This window comes from Anomalospiza imberbis, chromosome 7 (genome assembly GCF_031753505.1).
Source record: "Anomalospiza imberbis isolate Cuckoo-Finch-1a 21T00152 chromosome 7, ASM3175350v1, whole genome shotgun sequence".
Classification (NCBI taxonomy): Eukaryota; Metazoa; Chordata; class Aves; order Passeriformes; family Viduidae; genus Anomalospiza; species Anomalospiza imberbis.
In genome coordinates this window covers 16455768-16472262 of record NC_089687.1, presented here as the reverse complement: position 1 = coordinate 16472262, position 16495 = coordinate 16455768, and the positions used below count along the sequence as shown (strand labels likewise).

Sequence of the window (16495 nt, the reverse complement as noted above, 5' to 3'; positions counted from 1 at the left end):
AACTATTTTCCTGTGGAAGTAGGAGTAAGTACAGCAATCACTAAAATAATACTCAGCAGTCCAAATAGGCTTTGCATGTGTCATTTGAAAACTTGGTTAAAATTTCTTAGCATGGAATTTGGAATTATGTTTTTCACTATTTCTTTAAAAACTGTAATATGTAGGCTGAGTGCTGTGATTAGAAAACTTAAACTCAGGGGCCAGGCAATACCAAATCAGAGAGCATTTCAGCGTCTTTTGTCAGAAATGTGTTTTCTTAATTTGATATTGCTAACTAAGATGTGAACTGGAGAAATCCTAACTGTAACTCAAAGGATAGTGTGGAAGCACAACACAGGCTGGACTTCAGTTCTTTCTGACAGAAAATAAATGCTTTACAGATACAGGGTGGCTACTCTAGTGTCCAGCACATTCAGAACTTTTTGTTTTTTCTTCTAAAAGCCCCAAAACTGTGATTGAGTGGCTAACCCTGAAATGAACCAATTCATAGCTGAAGCTAGAATCAATTCGGCAAAGAAATAACACGTGGCTGTTGGAATTACATTATTTCTATGGCTTTTCAATAAAACTTGGCCTTTTAGAAGCAAAGGTCTAGATCCTTTCATGAGAACAGCAATCAATCTGGAAAGCATCTCTAGAATACGCTGGTATGAACTATACAAAGTTAGTAAATATTCAGAAAGCATTTTAAAAACATCGAGGATCAGCATTATATTACTGCTTGAAGGAAATATTTGCTATTGTTTAATTTTAGGAATTGGAGGAAAACAAATTATGGTCTAAGATGATAGTCTTTTCAAACCAGATCGGCTGTAAATTCCTAAAAACCATAAATTCCTGGGTTCCAGAAGACACATCAGCAATCCTGTGGAAATACGGGAGCTAAATCATGCTCTGCTCAAGTGAATAATCCCGCTGAAGTTACATGAATTAACATGGGCAGGATTTAGTACCTGTTCTTCCCATTGGAACTCAATGGAAATGCTACTTGAATACACTGTCTGACTTTAGGAGTTTGTTAATGCATTGGTAGAAGGGCAACAACATCTAAACACATGGCAACACATTTCTTTTATAGCTGTCAACTAGTGATGTTCACTGGTGGATTGGACTGCACACAGAAAACCTCAGTGATGAGTTTCGGTAAGAACTCGTGTATGCCACAGTGCTGTGAGTTGTGCTTGGCATGCCCTGTCCCAGTATGGTGGGCCAAAGCAGTTTGGTGACTGAGTGGGATATTCAAGAGACAATTTCAATTCTCATGTAAAAATCATTCAGGATAATATTGCTCTTAATTCATCTCCATATTGCAGTATTCCTTCTGACAGGGTTGTGAAAGACATTTATATTGACCTTGGTCACAGTGGTTGTTTGTTTACTTTCTTCTCCCTTGCATCTCCTTTTGAACCCTTTAACGGAGGGTGTAACTTTAGGTAAGGATAGGAAAAAGTGAAACTTCATTCTTAATGTTTCTGTGCAGCTGGACAGATGAATCACCAGTAATGTACCAGAACTGGGATGAAGGGAGGGAAAGAGATCTGCAGAAACCTGGGAAAAGATGTGGCTTCATTTCATCACAATCAGGTTTCTTTTATATTTTCTTTTGCTGCAGTAATTGTAACTTGATTCTGTTGTTGGCCAAAGGGTTTATATTTTTTTCATTGTTTTTGAGAAATGCAATCCATATTAAAGTCCTGTTCCATGGTTATAATTTGCATGACTGCTTCTGTGATTAAGGAAGGAATAGTGAAATATCATTAGCATGCTCAGAGTCTAGGTTTTAGGTTTTAAAAGTATATTAACAGTTACAGCTCTCTAATGTCAAAATACAAAGATTTCAGTGATATTGATACCTCAGTTTTAACTGGGTTTTTATGTGGAACAGCAATAATGTTAATGGATTGCTGGTGTTCACAGTTTTCTCATAACCAAATGACACACATGGACTTAACAACAATTTTTCCTACATCAATAAGCTGTTTTTCTATCAGCACATGACTTTAAGTACTCAGGTTTCTACCTTATTTTTGATCCCATAGCCAATCTGCTGAGGGATTTTTGGGTGCCATAATTTTGGTGCTAGCCTTTCAATCATGGCAAAGTTCTATATTTTATTAGGGTATTAAGAAACAAGTCACAGTGCTGCTGGTTTACTGACTTCTGTCATTTCCCACTGTCTGTTTTCTGATTATCTGCAAGTCATATGATAAAGTAAACAGGTCAGGTTCCAAGGAAAATAAAAAATAGCCAGCTTTGTATTTGTGAGAAGAGCTAAAAATGATTAATGCAGCTGCAGTCTTGTAATCCCAGGCTCGAAAGTCAAAACTGAAAAAACATAAAACCTTATTTTTTTCCACACATAATCTTGGGGTTTTGATTCATGACTTATGAATGCCTGAGTTTGCCATTGCCGTATTTAGTATCCAATAAAAGGAAGAGATGCCCACCTTCCCCTCTCAGCTGGCCAAAAGTTTGTTGAGTTCCCTGAAAAGTATGTTTTCCTCCTAACCAGGTCAGCATTTCATATCATCACCTGGATCTTGCCAAAAATTTTCAATGTAAGGAAGTCAAACTATTTTATCTGGAAGGCATCTTTTTTTTTAATAATTAAAAAAAAAAAAAAGAGGTTTTATAGTCATATGTTATATTACTCAGGGTAGAGGAATTGGTTTTACTTGATAAAATTTAACTGGAAATAAAAGGATGTGTCCATAGACCATCAAATCCATTGTAATGCACTATGTCCAAATGTATTTGATATAGAATCTCCTTTTATTCAAACACTAAACAAAATCTAAGCTATTTAAGAAAAAAACCCTTTCCAGTTCTCAAACCAACACTGAACTGTGATTTTTCTTTTTGCTCAGGACTCTGGGGTGATGAAAACTGTACTGTTTCTCTTCCCTGTATTTGTAAACGTAAAATTCCAAAGAAGATAGAGAAGGAGATTCCAAAAGACCCAAAACAACAAGGAGCATGTCCCAAAGGCTGGTTGCACTTTGGATTCAAAGTAAAACCCTTTTTTAAGCTGTTTCGTTGTTCAAAATGCATTCCATAGTTAGAACAGAAATTGTACTTAAGGATTACTTAATATTTGAAGATTTTCTTGCTTTTTGAAAACAGGGCTCTTAGGCTTATAACCACTGACACGGTGTCACCAAGATTTAGTGCTGTTAAGTAGCTGCCCACACTTTAAGAAATTGTCTTTAACAAGGTGTTAAAAATTTTACTTTAGTTTCAGGGAGTAAATACTTATATATGCACAAGCTATGCAATTGTATTTGTGCATTTGCCGTAAAAAGCCTGCTCCATCCTCTCTTTTCCACATATGACAATTCCAAGTGTCTTTTATGATCTCAAAAGAGGTCTCTAACCCCTTGATGTGCTAAATGGATCCCTAATTGCTGCTGTCCTCTGAAAGATGTGGTTTCAAATAGGCTTCGTTAAAGATAATTATAAGCCAAAGTGAATTTGCAATTGAGGGTCAAAAGGTAACTGTTTCATCTGGCTTCTCTTAAATGCCTAAGTTCCTTATTAGCAACATGCATCGAGGTGGCTGAATTTATCCCAGTGCTCACTGCAGTGACTGCAAGGATAAATTTAACCTCAATTGTTTGCCTTGAAACAACTGATTTGAATGCAGTCCAGATCACATCTGAAAACTCATACTGTGCATGCTGGAGATGTCCATGGCAGGACAGAAACCAGTGAAATATTTAACATTCAGTAACAGTGTGTAAAGTGTTTTAGTGACCACTCTTAGTGATTGACGAATGGCTGGAGGAAAGCAAACAAAGCAAGTTTGTTTGTTTTGAAACAGTGCTTTTTAATACAAATTCCAAAGGATCCAGAACATCTGAGAAACTGGTACTCTGCACAGGAATTCTGCAGTAACTTTGATGGGTCACTTGCTATCCTGGAAGATGAACTGGAGCAAGGTAGAGTGCTGAAAATGTTGTTAAATATTGTTAAATAACATGTCATCTTCATTAGGATGCTGTAGTAAAGTTTAATCTTGGATACAGATTTAGGAAAGAAGATTATTCAGCTCTTACCTGTGGTTCCACTGCTTCAAACACATTAATGTTTCTCAGTTTGCCAAAATTTAAAGGTTCATTGAGATATATCACAGATATATTTTAAGGAATAATTGCAAATTCTTTTGTGCTTACCATGCTTTAAAAATACTCCCAAAAATGGAATACCCATTTAAAAATTTGCAATTTAAAATTTCTACCTGATTATCTCATTTTTATCTTTTAGTAGTACTTAAAATCTTATCTGTAGTATGGCACCAGGCTGGAACTGTCAGAGAAATAAATGCCAGCAAATTTGAAAATACTTATGAACAAAAACCTGTAGCTGAATTTCACACACACTTGTAAAACCATTTATTTGGATGTGGGAGGAATCTCACTGGCTATCTTTAGTTAAGAAATCTTCAACTAAAACTAGGAAAAGCTTCTTCAATTGGAATGTGTAGTGGTTAGACTGGTATTATTAGCTAATGGACTAGATCCTAACCCAATTAAAATTAATCAATTTAACTGAATTTATAGTTAGATGATACTGAAATGCCATTCATTCTTATTTTCTAGTAACTGTGTAACATCATTGATTTGAAATATTTTTTCAATGCTTTAGTGTGTTGCAAGAGACTTGATCTATCCCTAAATGCTTACCGGTTTATTTTGTTTCTGTTCCATTTTCTAGCTTTCATAACAATGAATCTATATGGGTGGAAAACAAGTGTTTGGATAGGTTTCCAGAGTGACAATTATGAAAAATGGTTGAATGAAAATCCTCAGCTGTATTCTAACTGGTCACCAGTTGACCTAGTGGATGTGAGTATTTTCAGGGGGGTTGTGACAGTGAGAAGTTGGTTTTATCCATAAAAATCATGACTTCTATAAGACAGGGCCAAAGTTGTTACAGCAGTTTAGGCTGCTCTTAATTTTTGCAACTTCAGAGAACTGTGGGTGCAGGTTTACAGGCACAACTAGAAGCAGCAAACAAGGCACCATTGAGGCAGACATTCACATAATTTGTGGCTCTACTCACATTCTCTTGGAGCTGGTTTTAAGCAGAAAATTTGGAATCATGTGGTTAGCATTAGATGCTTGGTCTGAGCAAAGTTTAGGAGCAAGATTATTAATTTCCTATTTTAATACATTGTTTCACAACATGTTAGTCCCAGTTGGGGTTAGCATTTTGGTTTGTTAACTGAAAGCTTCTGACTTTTTAATTATGAATTGATTGTTTCAAATTGTATTTATGGGACTGTTCATTGTTCTACCTAAATGTTTTTTATAGAGACTTTGAAATAATTATTCTCCTAAATTTAAGTTAATAATTATATATTGTTTTACATGGTGTATATTTAAATTAATATAAGGTTCTGTGTTGATTGCAGAGACAGCATTTTAACATTCAAGATCAACTTCCATTGTGTACATTGGTATCAAATAACCCTAATTTTTATTTTACGGGAAAATGGTACTTAGAAAATTGTCAGAAAAATTATGGGTTTGTCTGCCAAAAGACTCAGGGTAAGGTTTTGTCTTGCTTAGCTTCTGTTCTCTTTTCTTACTATATGGAATTTGTCTTACTTTGTTTTTATCTAGAAGCAGCTTTTTATAAGTGTCTCTAAAACAAAGAACATAAAAGATTTCTAAGACAGTTTGCTGTTTAGACAGACTAGCTCTACACTAATAAATTGGTAGCTGGGATGTAGAAGTAATTGCTAAAAAATATTCTGTTATTAACTTTTCCTCCTAACTTTGAGTATTCTGTAGTGTATCTTTGAATTAGAAATAGAGATGAAATTTCACATTTTCTCTCATGGCTGCAGAGTAACCACAAAAGGCTAAATTGAGGGTGATTTTGATGAAAATATGATTGAGGGTGGGGGGTTATAACTTGCAGTGTTAGATCACAAGAGACTCTAGCAAATACATTTTTCTGAACACTGTGGACCCGACTGTCTTATTGACTAGAGCTTGGCTTCTCTTTTCTAGAACCACACTTCTCTTATTCTGGTACCATAAAGTTCCCTTGCCCAGAAGCATGAAGTGTTTGGGAGGAACGTGGTTCGTTGTGTTTCCTCAAGCCACGTTCCGGTGCTGCCTCTGGGCTGGGGGCCGTGGGCAGCTCTGGAGCCCCTGCCAGGGCAGCCCCTCTGCCAGCAGGACACTGCCAGGACACGGCACCCAAATAGGGCAGCAGCACATTGGTGACCCTGAGGTGAAGGGAGGGCTGGCATCTGAGCCTGTGGGAGTCTCCTTGGCAGCTGCCTCTACTGCGAGGGTGGTTTTGTATGGCTCAGCTCTATATTGTATTATCACCCCTACATTTAACCCTAAAATGCAGAGACAACACTCTGCTGCTGCCGCCTGGGAGGGGATGCACGGCCAGCTGGGAAGTAGAAAAAGTACCAGCTTTGGGCAGTGCTTATGTGTCACTCAAGCAAAGCATAGCTGGATTTTACATCATTTATTGGGAACTGCAGTTGTGGGAAGGGCTGGAGTGATCTTGTACACAGTACAGAAAAGATAAATAAATGTGCTTTCCTGCTGGTTTGTTTCAGTTACATCCCAAACGTTTGTATTTTAACCCCTTGCTGCTGCTTGAGACAGATGGAGGAGCGTGGAAAGGCAGGAAAGAAAACAGTTGCCTTATGGTGGCCGGGATTCTGGCGAGGGTTTGGGCTGCAGCGGGTGCTCAGGATCCTACCCACGTTTCTCAGATGTGTCACCGAAAGTCAGGAATAAAACTCTCCAACACTGTAATTGCAGTGTTAGAAAGCTGCATTATTTTAGTTTGGTGCCAGGCTTGCAGGGAAGATCTCCTCCTATTCCATGCCCTGCAGCCAGGCAACAGACTAGTTGAAATCTGTGAAACTTATACATATTCATTAAATTTCCCCAAACTCATACATATATGCTAAACGTTCTGTGAATTCTTTTGCATATTTAAATCACTTCTTGGAGCTTATATTACATTACGTTAGAGTAGGAGTCTTTTGAGGGTCTCTGGTGGCCATTTGGGGAACATCCCATTCCTCTAATTATCCTTTTTTGGTCATAGCCCTCCAAAAAAGTTTCTTTTCTTGGAATGAATCCCAGTGATGTGGGCTGGTCAAGATATACCTTCATATAATCACTTACTCACGTTAATACGAGACCAAGCTCTGCTGGTTAAAGCTAAAGGAATTCACAAGGTTTAAACGCTATTTGTTACAATTGAAATTTTTCCCAGTAGGGAGGTGGATCTGAGAGGGGCCCTTGGGCCTGGCTGTAATGCAGCTCGGCACTGCCCCATGCACAGCAGAGTGCTCCTGGGTTAAATGGACCATCCTGCTTCCCCAGTGGGACACCCATGGCACTATCCCAAACTATCAGGCAGTTCAGTTTGCGAATTCAGCAGAAAAGTTCCCAATATTTTTCTTGCTTCCTGCTTTATTTATTTATTTTCGTCTAGTTACTGTCATTTTCTGCAGCTTTTTGCAGGCTGTAAAAAGGATACAGGCTGTGTCAGCTTTGTGCAGGCTCAGGCAAACACCAGACCAAGGAATTTGCAGCAGGAAGAGCAGAGAAGCAAGGAAGGGAGTAGTGAGACAGCCTCTTGCTGGCAGTAGTGAACTGCTAAATTTGCTCAAGTGTCCAAACAGATGTGTCAGTTCCTGGAAAGATGAGCCGGTGCTTTGCTTCTGCCATCCTGCCTGCATTCCATTTCCCCTTTTTTGAATTATTTTCTGAAGGAGACTAAAATGAAAGAAAGCAGCAGGGGATTTGAACTGAGCTCTCTTTTTAAAATTTCACAGTGCCTTCCTAAAATCAAGGAGTTTTCAATTTTTTAATTTGTTTGTAACAATAGTTCTTATTTTTTTAGAAGCTGCTCAGCTGTGATCAAGTTGTCTGTTTTAAAAATAAGTTCTTTTTCTTTCCTGCTTGTAACAGACACATCCAGACATCTTACCAATGCATCTGATATGTATCCTGTGCCAGATACTTTAGAATATGGAAACAGAATGTATAAACTAATAAGTGGGAATTTTACATGGTCTTCAGCATTGCAAGCCTGCATGGCAAACAGTGCAGAGCTAGTGAGCATTACAGACCAGTACCACCAAGCCTTCCTCACCGTCATCGTCAACCGCCTGGGATACAGCCACTGGATCGGGCTCTTCACTTCCGACGTATGTAGGAGGCTCCTGGCTGTCAGTGTGATGCTGCAAAGGAGATCTGCCAGTTACAAGCTAGTGAGCTGTGTCATTGATTTGAAGTCACAGAAAGTTTGCATCTAGAGATTAAACACTGGAAAATTTGAGCCGTAAACTTGCTTTTTTTGTTTTTTTTAAACATAATGTGTAAGTCCAGTGACAGCCAGTTTGGTACAAAGACTACTGAAAACTAAAAGCCATAGAAAACTTAAAAACATGGGGGAAAAAATCTCTTGTAATGCTGACATTGAAATTTCATTGTTTCATTCCTAGTAGCCCAATGGCCCAAATAACTGCTTGCTGAAAACAGAAAATTAGATGTAGTTAGTAGTTTGTACATCACTCTCCCAAAAGTGAGTTAGGAGGATCCTTGGCTCTGCTTTTTGATTATCCTTGCTGGGCCTTTAGCAAATTAAGACATTCTGTAATTCTGGTGAGGATGCCACCAAAAGAAGATTAATTTGTGTGGTGCTAAATTATATTAGAAAAATAACCTGAAATTTGTTTTGGCAGAATGGGCTTAACTTTGAGTGGTCAGATGGGACCAGGTCTTTGTTTACCTTCTGGGAAGACGACGAGTCCCAGGCCTTTGGCAGCTGTGTTTACATTGATACTTCAGGGCACTGGAAAAGTGCAAATTGTGAACAACTTCTGCAAGGAGCAATTTGCCATGTGCCACCTAGTAAGTCAGTCAAGGTTTATATTAAATCTTTGCATCTGCAAATGTGCATACTGACAGTGGAAATACGTGAAAGGAGGTTATTTGGCTACAGGTTAAGCAATGTTAAGCAAGGCTGACTATTACTTAAAACTGAAGTGTATTTCTCTGTATTTCCTATTTATGAAACCATTTTTTTCCAATAAAATATTGGCCATCAGGTCTGATCTGTAGGAGAATGGAAAGAGAATTTTCATAATAGAAAAGAAACAGGGAAATTTATTACTCTGTCTCTTCAGTGAACGCTATATTATCTGTGAAAATGAGGATTGTTAATGACCTAACTTGAATAGAAATAAATTGAGTTTGTTGAAATTAACTGTGGGATGGGAGAAGGGAAGAATTTAGAGCAAAGTGAAAAAATTATCATATCTTCACTGATGAACACATCAAATATTGTGCATTTTTTTTTAGTAAAGGTAAGAATATTTTTCTGTATCCTAAAATATGTTGTTTCCTGCAATGCTCTGGCTGGGCTTCAGTTAAATCCAGAATTCAGATCTGGAACTCCATTCAGTGCCAGACTGCAAGGTCTTGTGGCAGCATCCAATTCTTCAAATAATTCCATTCAGTGGTGTTGGTCACTTGGACCCTGGTTAGTTCATGCACATCACTATCAGTTATATTGTCCTGATCCTGCTGTTGTAATCCAGCAAGGTTTTTGATCAGAAATAAAACCAGCTGTACTCATTTAATACAAATATATGCAACTGCTAGATTTTCACTTTGAAAAAATAGAGGCATAACACAATAACATGCTATTAGCATTACTCCAAAACAGTGTGTGGAATGTTATATTAATGTGTATTTTGTTGTGCCAATAAAGCTGTGCTGTTACTTTTATCACAGAAAAGAAACTCAATGCCTATAAAGGCTTATGTTCAGAAAAAACTGTACCCTGGATCAAATTCAAAAACAGTTGCTACAGCTTTTCCACAGTTCTGCAGGGCATGAGTTTTGATACAGCATATGAGGTCTGCAAAAATCAAGGTAAGTGATTCTTTTGTAGCTACCAAATGTCATTGTGATATCTTAAATCAATATTTATTTTCTGAAATGACTGAAATCATGGCATATGTTTTCTCTGTTTCAAGATAACGACAGTGGAACTCATAAGCCAACTATGAAATTGGAGGCAGCATGCATCAAAAAAATGTTCCTTTCCATGTGAAAATACTGGTTTCTACAATAAAACATAACATGAACATTTTTCCCTTCAAATTTGTTCTAAAGGCATGTGAGAACAGTTCTGGATCTGCTTGAGCATTTTCACAATTATACAAATTTAAGAACTTATAATGTATAACCAGACTTTTCAAGCTCTTCAATTAAGACTCATAATGTTAACTCTTTGAAACACATTGTTAAATTTTAATGGCATGGATTGCTTGAAAATTTGTTCTGTGTTTAATTTGAAGGATCAAATCTTCTGACTATTCAAGATGAAGATGAAAATGCCTTCATTTTGGAAGAATTACACAGTTTTGGTTATTCTGTACAAACGGTTTGGTTGAACATTCTGCTTGTTACAGACAGTAAGTTTGGGGAAGAATAGAACTGCATGTAAGAATTTTGTTTGGGTGTTGGTTGTTTTCCAAAAACCATGTTCAATAACCATTTTCCAAAACACTTTGGTCTGTTGAGATTTTGTTCACTGATTTGTGCCTGTTTATGATGCAGTAAAACTAGTGAGGCTTTCTGCAATGGTTACCAATATTCTGAACACTCAATATGCATACATGCATGTAGATGCCTTTTCTTCCTTCTTAAAGGTACACTACAGATTGTCTTCTGTGTTAACTACATAGGATGTTTTTAAATCCTCCAAGAAAAGAAAGTAATACAGTGGCCAAACAGACAAAATCCTGGTATTCTGTAATACCATATTTTTCATGTAAGGGTAAATCTAACTGAAACAGAAATATTTCTCAAAGTACTATTCTATTTGTATAATTTTCAACTTCTGCCCATAGATGAGACAGTCTCCTGGTTTGATGGTTCTCCTTTAAATTATTCTAACTGGGGCATCAGAGAGCCTGAATTTGATCATCTCAAAGGGAATTTCTGCATCAGCTTGAGGACCACAGATGGAGTCTGGCAATTATCTCCATGCAGAGAAAAGAAGGGTTTTGTATGTAAAATGGATGCAGGTAAAGAAGGCAATTCTGTCCTTATAACCATTATTTTACTTGCTGCTTGCTTACTTGGTGTCAGTTTTCTTTTTTTTTAGTTCTGTTCCTTGGCACTGGGACAAAAAACACCTCTAAAAGCCCCAGGCAGCTGGGGTGACCTCTGTTTGGGGAACCCAGGCGGCCACTGCCAGCTGCAGGAGCCTTCCTGTGGCGTCAGGGTGACCTCCACAGCCCCCGTGGGGAGGGCAGGTCCAGCCTGGGAGAGCTGTGCAGGCACCACAGCAGTAGGAATGTGGGTCTGCGAGAGAGATCAAGTGTTTCCAGAGCCCACACAAAATCCCTCAGTCACTGCTGGACCCGCTAACCAGGCTGATCTGCCTCTGCATGGTTCTGTTCATGAATTTGTGCTTTAAAAAGTGGGCAAATACTGCTGCTCATCCTTACACAAATGCCAATTAATATATTCCACCAAATTAAAGGGATTTTAAATAACATACTAGATTATGTTTAACTTGGCCAGTTGGAATAACATTGACATGAGTCAAATTAAACAAAGAACAGCTTATTCTTGTTGGTTTTAGGTAGATTGTCTTCTCAGTATTCATTTTAAAGTGAATATATATAATAACCTTTGTGGGTCATTTTGTGACTGTTCTGGATTTTATTTCAGATATTGATACAACAGAATCCTCTGAAAAAGGTAAACTCTGTACTTTTTTTGTAAGGAATAATAAACATTTTGAGCTGATATTTTGTGAGAAAATATTTTTCCTTGTTAAACCTGTGATTTGAAATATGTGACATATAAGGAGTAGTAATGTTTTCCTTAAAAGAGCTATATGTTTATATTTCAAATTACTTATAATTGTAGCTATATTTGCTTAAGAACAATTTCTGTTCTTCCCTTTCAGCATCATACGGTGGGCTTGTAGCTCTGGCTGTTCTTGTGACATTGGTGATGTTGGCTGCCATTTCCCTTTTCCTGTGGTGCCTGCACAAGGAGAATAACCAACTTTTCCGCAGGATACTGTGGGTCAGAAACGCCTATTTGCCACAGATTAATGCTGATAGTCCTGCTTTGGAAGAAAGTATCCTCATTTCTGACTTTGAGAGAAGTGAGAACAATTAATTGATCAGAAGTAGCAAGCAGTCTTGTGTTCCATGTGAAACTTCACAACCTACAGTGGTTTTCTCATTCTTGGGAGTCCCTCGGGGTGCCCATATCCTGAGAAACCCTCACGGCCATCAGTGTCAATGCTGCAGGAGCTCCCTACCCTGGAGAGCTCTTCCTCTGTGGCAGGATGAGGTGAGGATGCAAGGCAGAGCCATGGAAAAATGTTCTTCTCTGTGACAAGCCAGGAATTGAAAATACTCACAGACATAAACCTCCAACCACTCACTTGGAGCAGACATGTTTGAGGTCCCAGAGCAGTGGGCATTTTCATGCAACTTTTTCCTTTGGGAATGTTTGGGCCTTTTTGTTTTGTTTTTATACTTTGCAGAACCTGCTTATGAGCTGACATTAAAATTTGGCCTTGAATTTAGGAACTCTGAAATATATTCCAAGGATTATGGGGAAGACTTTTTTTTTTTTTTTGCTGGCAAAATGGACAGTTATTTTTCAGACAATAGATTCTTGCCACATTGATTTCCAAGCTTACAGGGAGATGAAGTCACTCTTGACTTGGGACTGCCAGAGTTTTGGTAGTTTGGCCTGTGATGCCTAGTCCATGTTATAAAATAAATTAGTCTAGACATATAATGGCATATGGGCTTTGTCATCCTGAACTTATTATATTTATTTGAGATGCATCCAGCATCCTATTAAAGATTTAGCTATGTCATCTCTCACCTAGATTATTTCAGACATGGAATCCCATCAGCCTTCTTTAAATACATTTTCAGGCAATATCTGTTTGAAGAAAAAACTCTGTTATAAATCTTTCTGAAGGAATGGAACAAATGGCCTTACTGTTCACCTGCAGTGTTCCTGTGAGCAGTATTCATGGACACTCTGCTGAGACCTGCTCTCCAAAGCTAGGGGTGACATGTGGGGGAGCCACATTGCTGTTCCCCAAGGGTGCTAGTCCTCTAAGCCCATGTAGCAGACGCTTTCCCTTTGTGTTCGTACCAAGGTGCTAAGAAAGAAGATGAATTTTGCTGACCCCTTGCTCTGCAGGCTGATGGTTGTGAAGGAGCCAGCTCAGGTCTCTGTGCTGTCTCAGTTGCAGCAGCCCAGGACAGAAATGTTTACTCTCTCTGGGATTCCTACCAACCAGTCCTACACACACCTCTCTGAAAGGTTGTTTTTTTGGTTTTTTCTTTTTAGGTTTTTTTTTTTTTTTAATTGCAGTGTGGAAAAACAAATGCTTAGTGATGGTTATTACTTCACAATGGATTTAGTGTCATTTCCACCATCTCTAAAAGCTGCTGAATTTGTTGTTCTATTTCTCAGTTTCCTTGTTTTAAGGTGACTCATTCTAAAAGTTTTGCAAGAGCCCTGAGATTGAGGTATGTTCCTCAGACTTAAGCAAGCAGCCAAGGCCGTCTGAAATGTTTTTACACAATATTTGTGCACACGCACCGGAATGCATGACTGCCTTTTAGCTAGATTCCACATGGCCAAAAATTGCCTGTTCATGCCATAATTATGTGTAGGGCTATTTTTAAAAATTATTTCATACATAGAATATTTCTGGTTAACAGAACTGGTTTACTCTTTTTGATGACTTCTAAGGTTGTAGCTATCACAAGTTCTTAATCTGAAATTTTTCTGTCATATAAAATATAAATAGCTTTTCTGTGTACATTCTGTCTAGCAGTTTGACCCCATACATTAATCTTCAGTAATATTTTTAAAGTTTTGGTTTAGTCCTCTAGATTTATCTACTAGACTGTTTTTATTTGCAGTCTATTATTAGAGTTTTTTGACTGCAAACTTTGAGTACAATTGCCAGATAAGCTGTTGTTTATGTGTATTAATTGTGATAGCTTTTTACCACCAAAAGAAAAGGAAAAAAAGCTTATGACCTCTTCTTTCCCCATGACTATTTCACATATTCAAATTACAGCTGGAGGAACTTAAACCAACAAACCCCCTTCATCACACTCACTGAGAAGTGTGTAAATGCTGCCTTCCTACAGTACAGCAAGCAGAGTGGCTTGCGGGGTGGTTTTTTTTGCAGGACTAAGCTGTGTCATCTCTGAGGACATGTGTTTACTGGGCTGTTGTTGTCATCAATGCTGTTGATAGTTATACAGACTCTGGTCTGATTTTGATGTGGTTAATGAAGTTGTATTTTTTCACAAAACTTGACATAGATGTTTTATCAATTTTCCTTGAGGTATGTTTTATTCCTTAAAATATATCTGAAGGATAATGGCAGAATCAAACCTAACCTCAAAATAGTGATTGTTGATTAACGTTGATGTAAATGATGAGCTTGTTTTAAAGAAAAAAAAGTCCATGCAGTGTTTTCTTCCTACTTTGAAATGGTTTTGAAAGAACAGACCCTTGGATATTTATTTTTAAATCTTCCATCATTTAACTTTTTTATAATTGCAGGTATTATTCACTCAAGAATGTAATCAATTATTGCTTTCTAGTCTTCCTTCTGGATTTTGTTATCAATGGCTTTCAATTGTTTTCCCTTAATCAGAGGTCTCCTATACTGTCCCCGATCAGAGTATGTGTTGACTGTGGTTTTATTGCTGACCTTGATGACATTGGCAGTGAGATTCACTGTATTATTTCAACTGGAAAATTAAAGCGTGACTAATAGTTGTCCGTGCTGTAAGTTTTCTTGAATCTTTCCCCAGCTTTACTAAGAAGAGAGGCTTTAGTGTCTCACAAGAGCAGTGCCCAGGCTTTGCCCTGGCTCATCCTGTGTGAGGACAGCTGGCTCCAGCCTCCTTTCAGGCTGTGAGACTGGACGAGACCTGGGCACTGCCCAGGATCTCCACACACAGGGTGGTCTGAGCGTTTCCCAGAGCTTGGATGAGGATACCCCAGAACAGGTGTGCGAGAGGTGCTGGAAGGAGGTGGGAGCCAGAGCACCAACAGTAAGGATGGTGGTGGAATCACGGCATTAATTTACAGAGATTCTCCCAGCCTACTGCCTATTCCCTGCAGTAGTGAGCTGAGCCCCCAGGGATGAGTGATGGGCTGGAGAAATTTTTCTGCTGAATTGTGGAGGGTGTGTTGTGTGGGAGCCTATTTGTGTCCTCCGCAAATGAGGTAGAGATATATGGACTGCAGCACAGCAGTTTCCATGGATAGCACCAACATGCTTTGTGTGTCCAAGGACTGGGTTCAACAGGGCCTGAATAGGCCAGTGAATGTTGTGGGTTTTTTGCCATGTTAGCTTCTTTCAGTGTTCTTACCCAAAAAGAAGTGTTTACATCTTTTCATACCACATCTTTCTTGGGTGATGGAAGGGTAACCCCACCAGAGACAGGTACATTCAGGTCAACATGACAAACTTGTCTGCCAGATACTGGGTTTGTCACCTGCTTGTCCTTGCAGATTTCCATCTGCTTGTCTTTGCAGATGCCGTTCCAGGAGAAAATTTACCTCCTGGTCCCTTTAGCAATCCTTGCAGCATGTCTCTGAGGAAAAGAGATGTTCAAGGCAGCTGCCACATCCCAGGCAGACACAAGTCTGTGATGGGAACATTTGTATGCTGGTGATGCCCAGCATGACAGGACACAGCAAAGGGATGTTGTGGCACAAGGTTTTGAGTGGGCAGCATGACTCCTTAGCAAAGTCCTTTCTGGCTGTGCCTCTCCTGGGCACTGCCCTTCCCTATGCAAGGATCCTCCTCCCTCCCACTCTCCTGCCTCCACTACCTTTGCACACACACACTTTTGTAGCTGGGGTATGACCAATGAGCCACGAGCTGTTTGAAATTTGTGCTGTGCAGTCCAGAGGGACCATAGGGAAAAAATAGTGGATTTGCATGCTCTGTTGACACTTGACCAGTTCTGGTTCCCAAAGCACCATTGCACAAATTCCCATTTAATTTAACCCCCTGCTTTTATCTTTCATCATGTTACCCCTCCCTCGGTGTAGTAACAGGCATCCTCAGCTTCTTGTAATAATAAACCCACTGTAACAAAAACCATGGCATGCACTTCATCCAGGGCATTTGTTTGGTTAAAAGCTAAATTGCACACATTCATCAACCGGGCTCTAAATCCTCAGCTCAAAAAAAAGCCCAACAAAAAATCCACCAAAAAACAAATCCACAAAAAAAAAATAGAGGCCTCTATTTAAGCTATAATAGTATTATAATATTTCCTTTGGCAACTGGTGGAGTGTTGGTTTCAAACCCCTGCAGGCCAGCAGTGATATCTTACAGTCTGGTGCAGCCCTGATGCAGATGTGTGAGTAACCATCAAGAACAAACCCACAGGCGTCCTTGC

At 38.8% G+C, this 16495-nt stretch overlaps 1 protein-coding gene across 1 annotated transcript in view; it reads left to right on the top strand.

The window, feature by feature from the left end:
• PLA2R1 (phospholipase A2 receptor 1) overlaps positions 1 to 14855 on the top strand; it is a 36878-nt gene extending 22023 nt beyond the window's left edge. The window contains exons 18-30 of the mRNA XM_068195642.1: positions 1079 to 1143; positions 1481 to 1584; positions 2868 to 3010; positions 3821 to 3938; positions 4714 to 4844; positions 5414 to 5549; positions 7959 to 8197; positions 8735 to 8903; positions 9789 to 9929; positions 10358 to 10474; positions 10913 to 11089; positions 11742 to 11771; positions 11983 to 14855. Of these exons, the coding sequence (XP_068051743.1) occupies positions 1079 to 1143; positions 1481 to 1584; positions 2868 to 3010; positions 3821 to 3938; positions 4714 to 4844; positions 5414 to 5549; positions 7959 to 8197; positions 8735 to 8903; positions 9789 to 9929; positions 10358 to 10474; positions 10913 to 11089; positions 11742 to 11771; positions 11983 to 12200 (1788 nt within the window). The 3' untranslated portion in view covers positions 12201 to 14855. The remainder of the gene's footprint in view (positions 1 to 1078; positions 1144 to 1480; positions 1585 to 2867; positions 3011 to 3820; positions 3939 to 4713; positions 4845 to 5413; positions 5550 to 7958; positions 8198 to 8734; positions 8904 to 9788; positions 9930 to 10357; positions 10475 to 10912; positions 11090 to 11741; positions 11772 to 11982) is intronic.
• The last annotated feature ends 1640 nt before the right edge of the window (positions 14856 to 16495 follow it).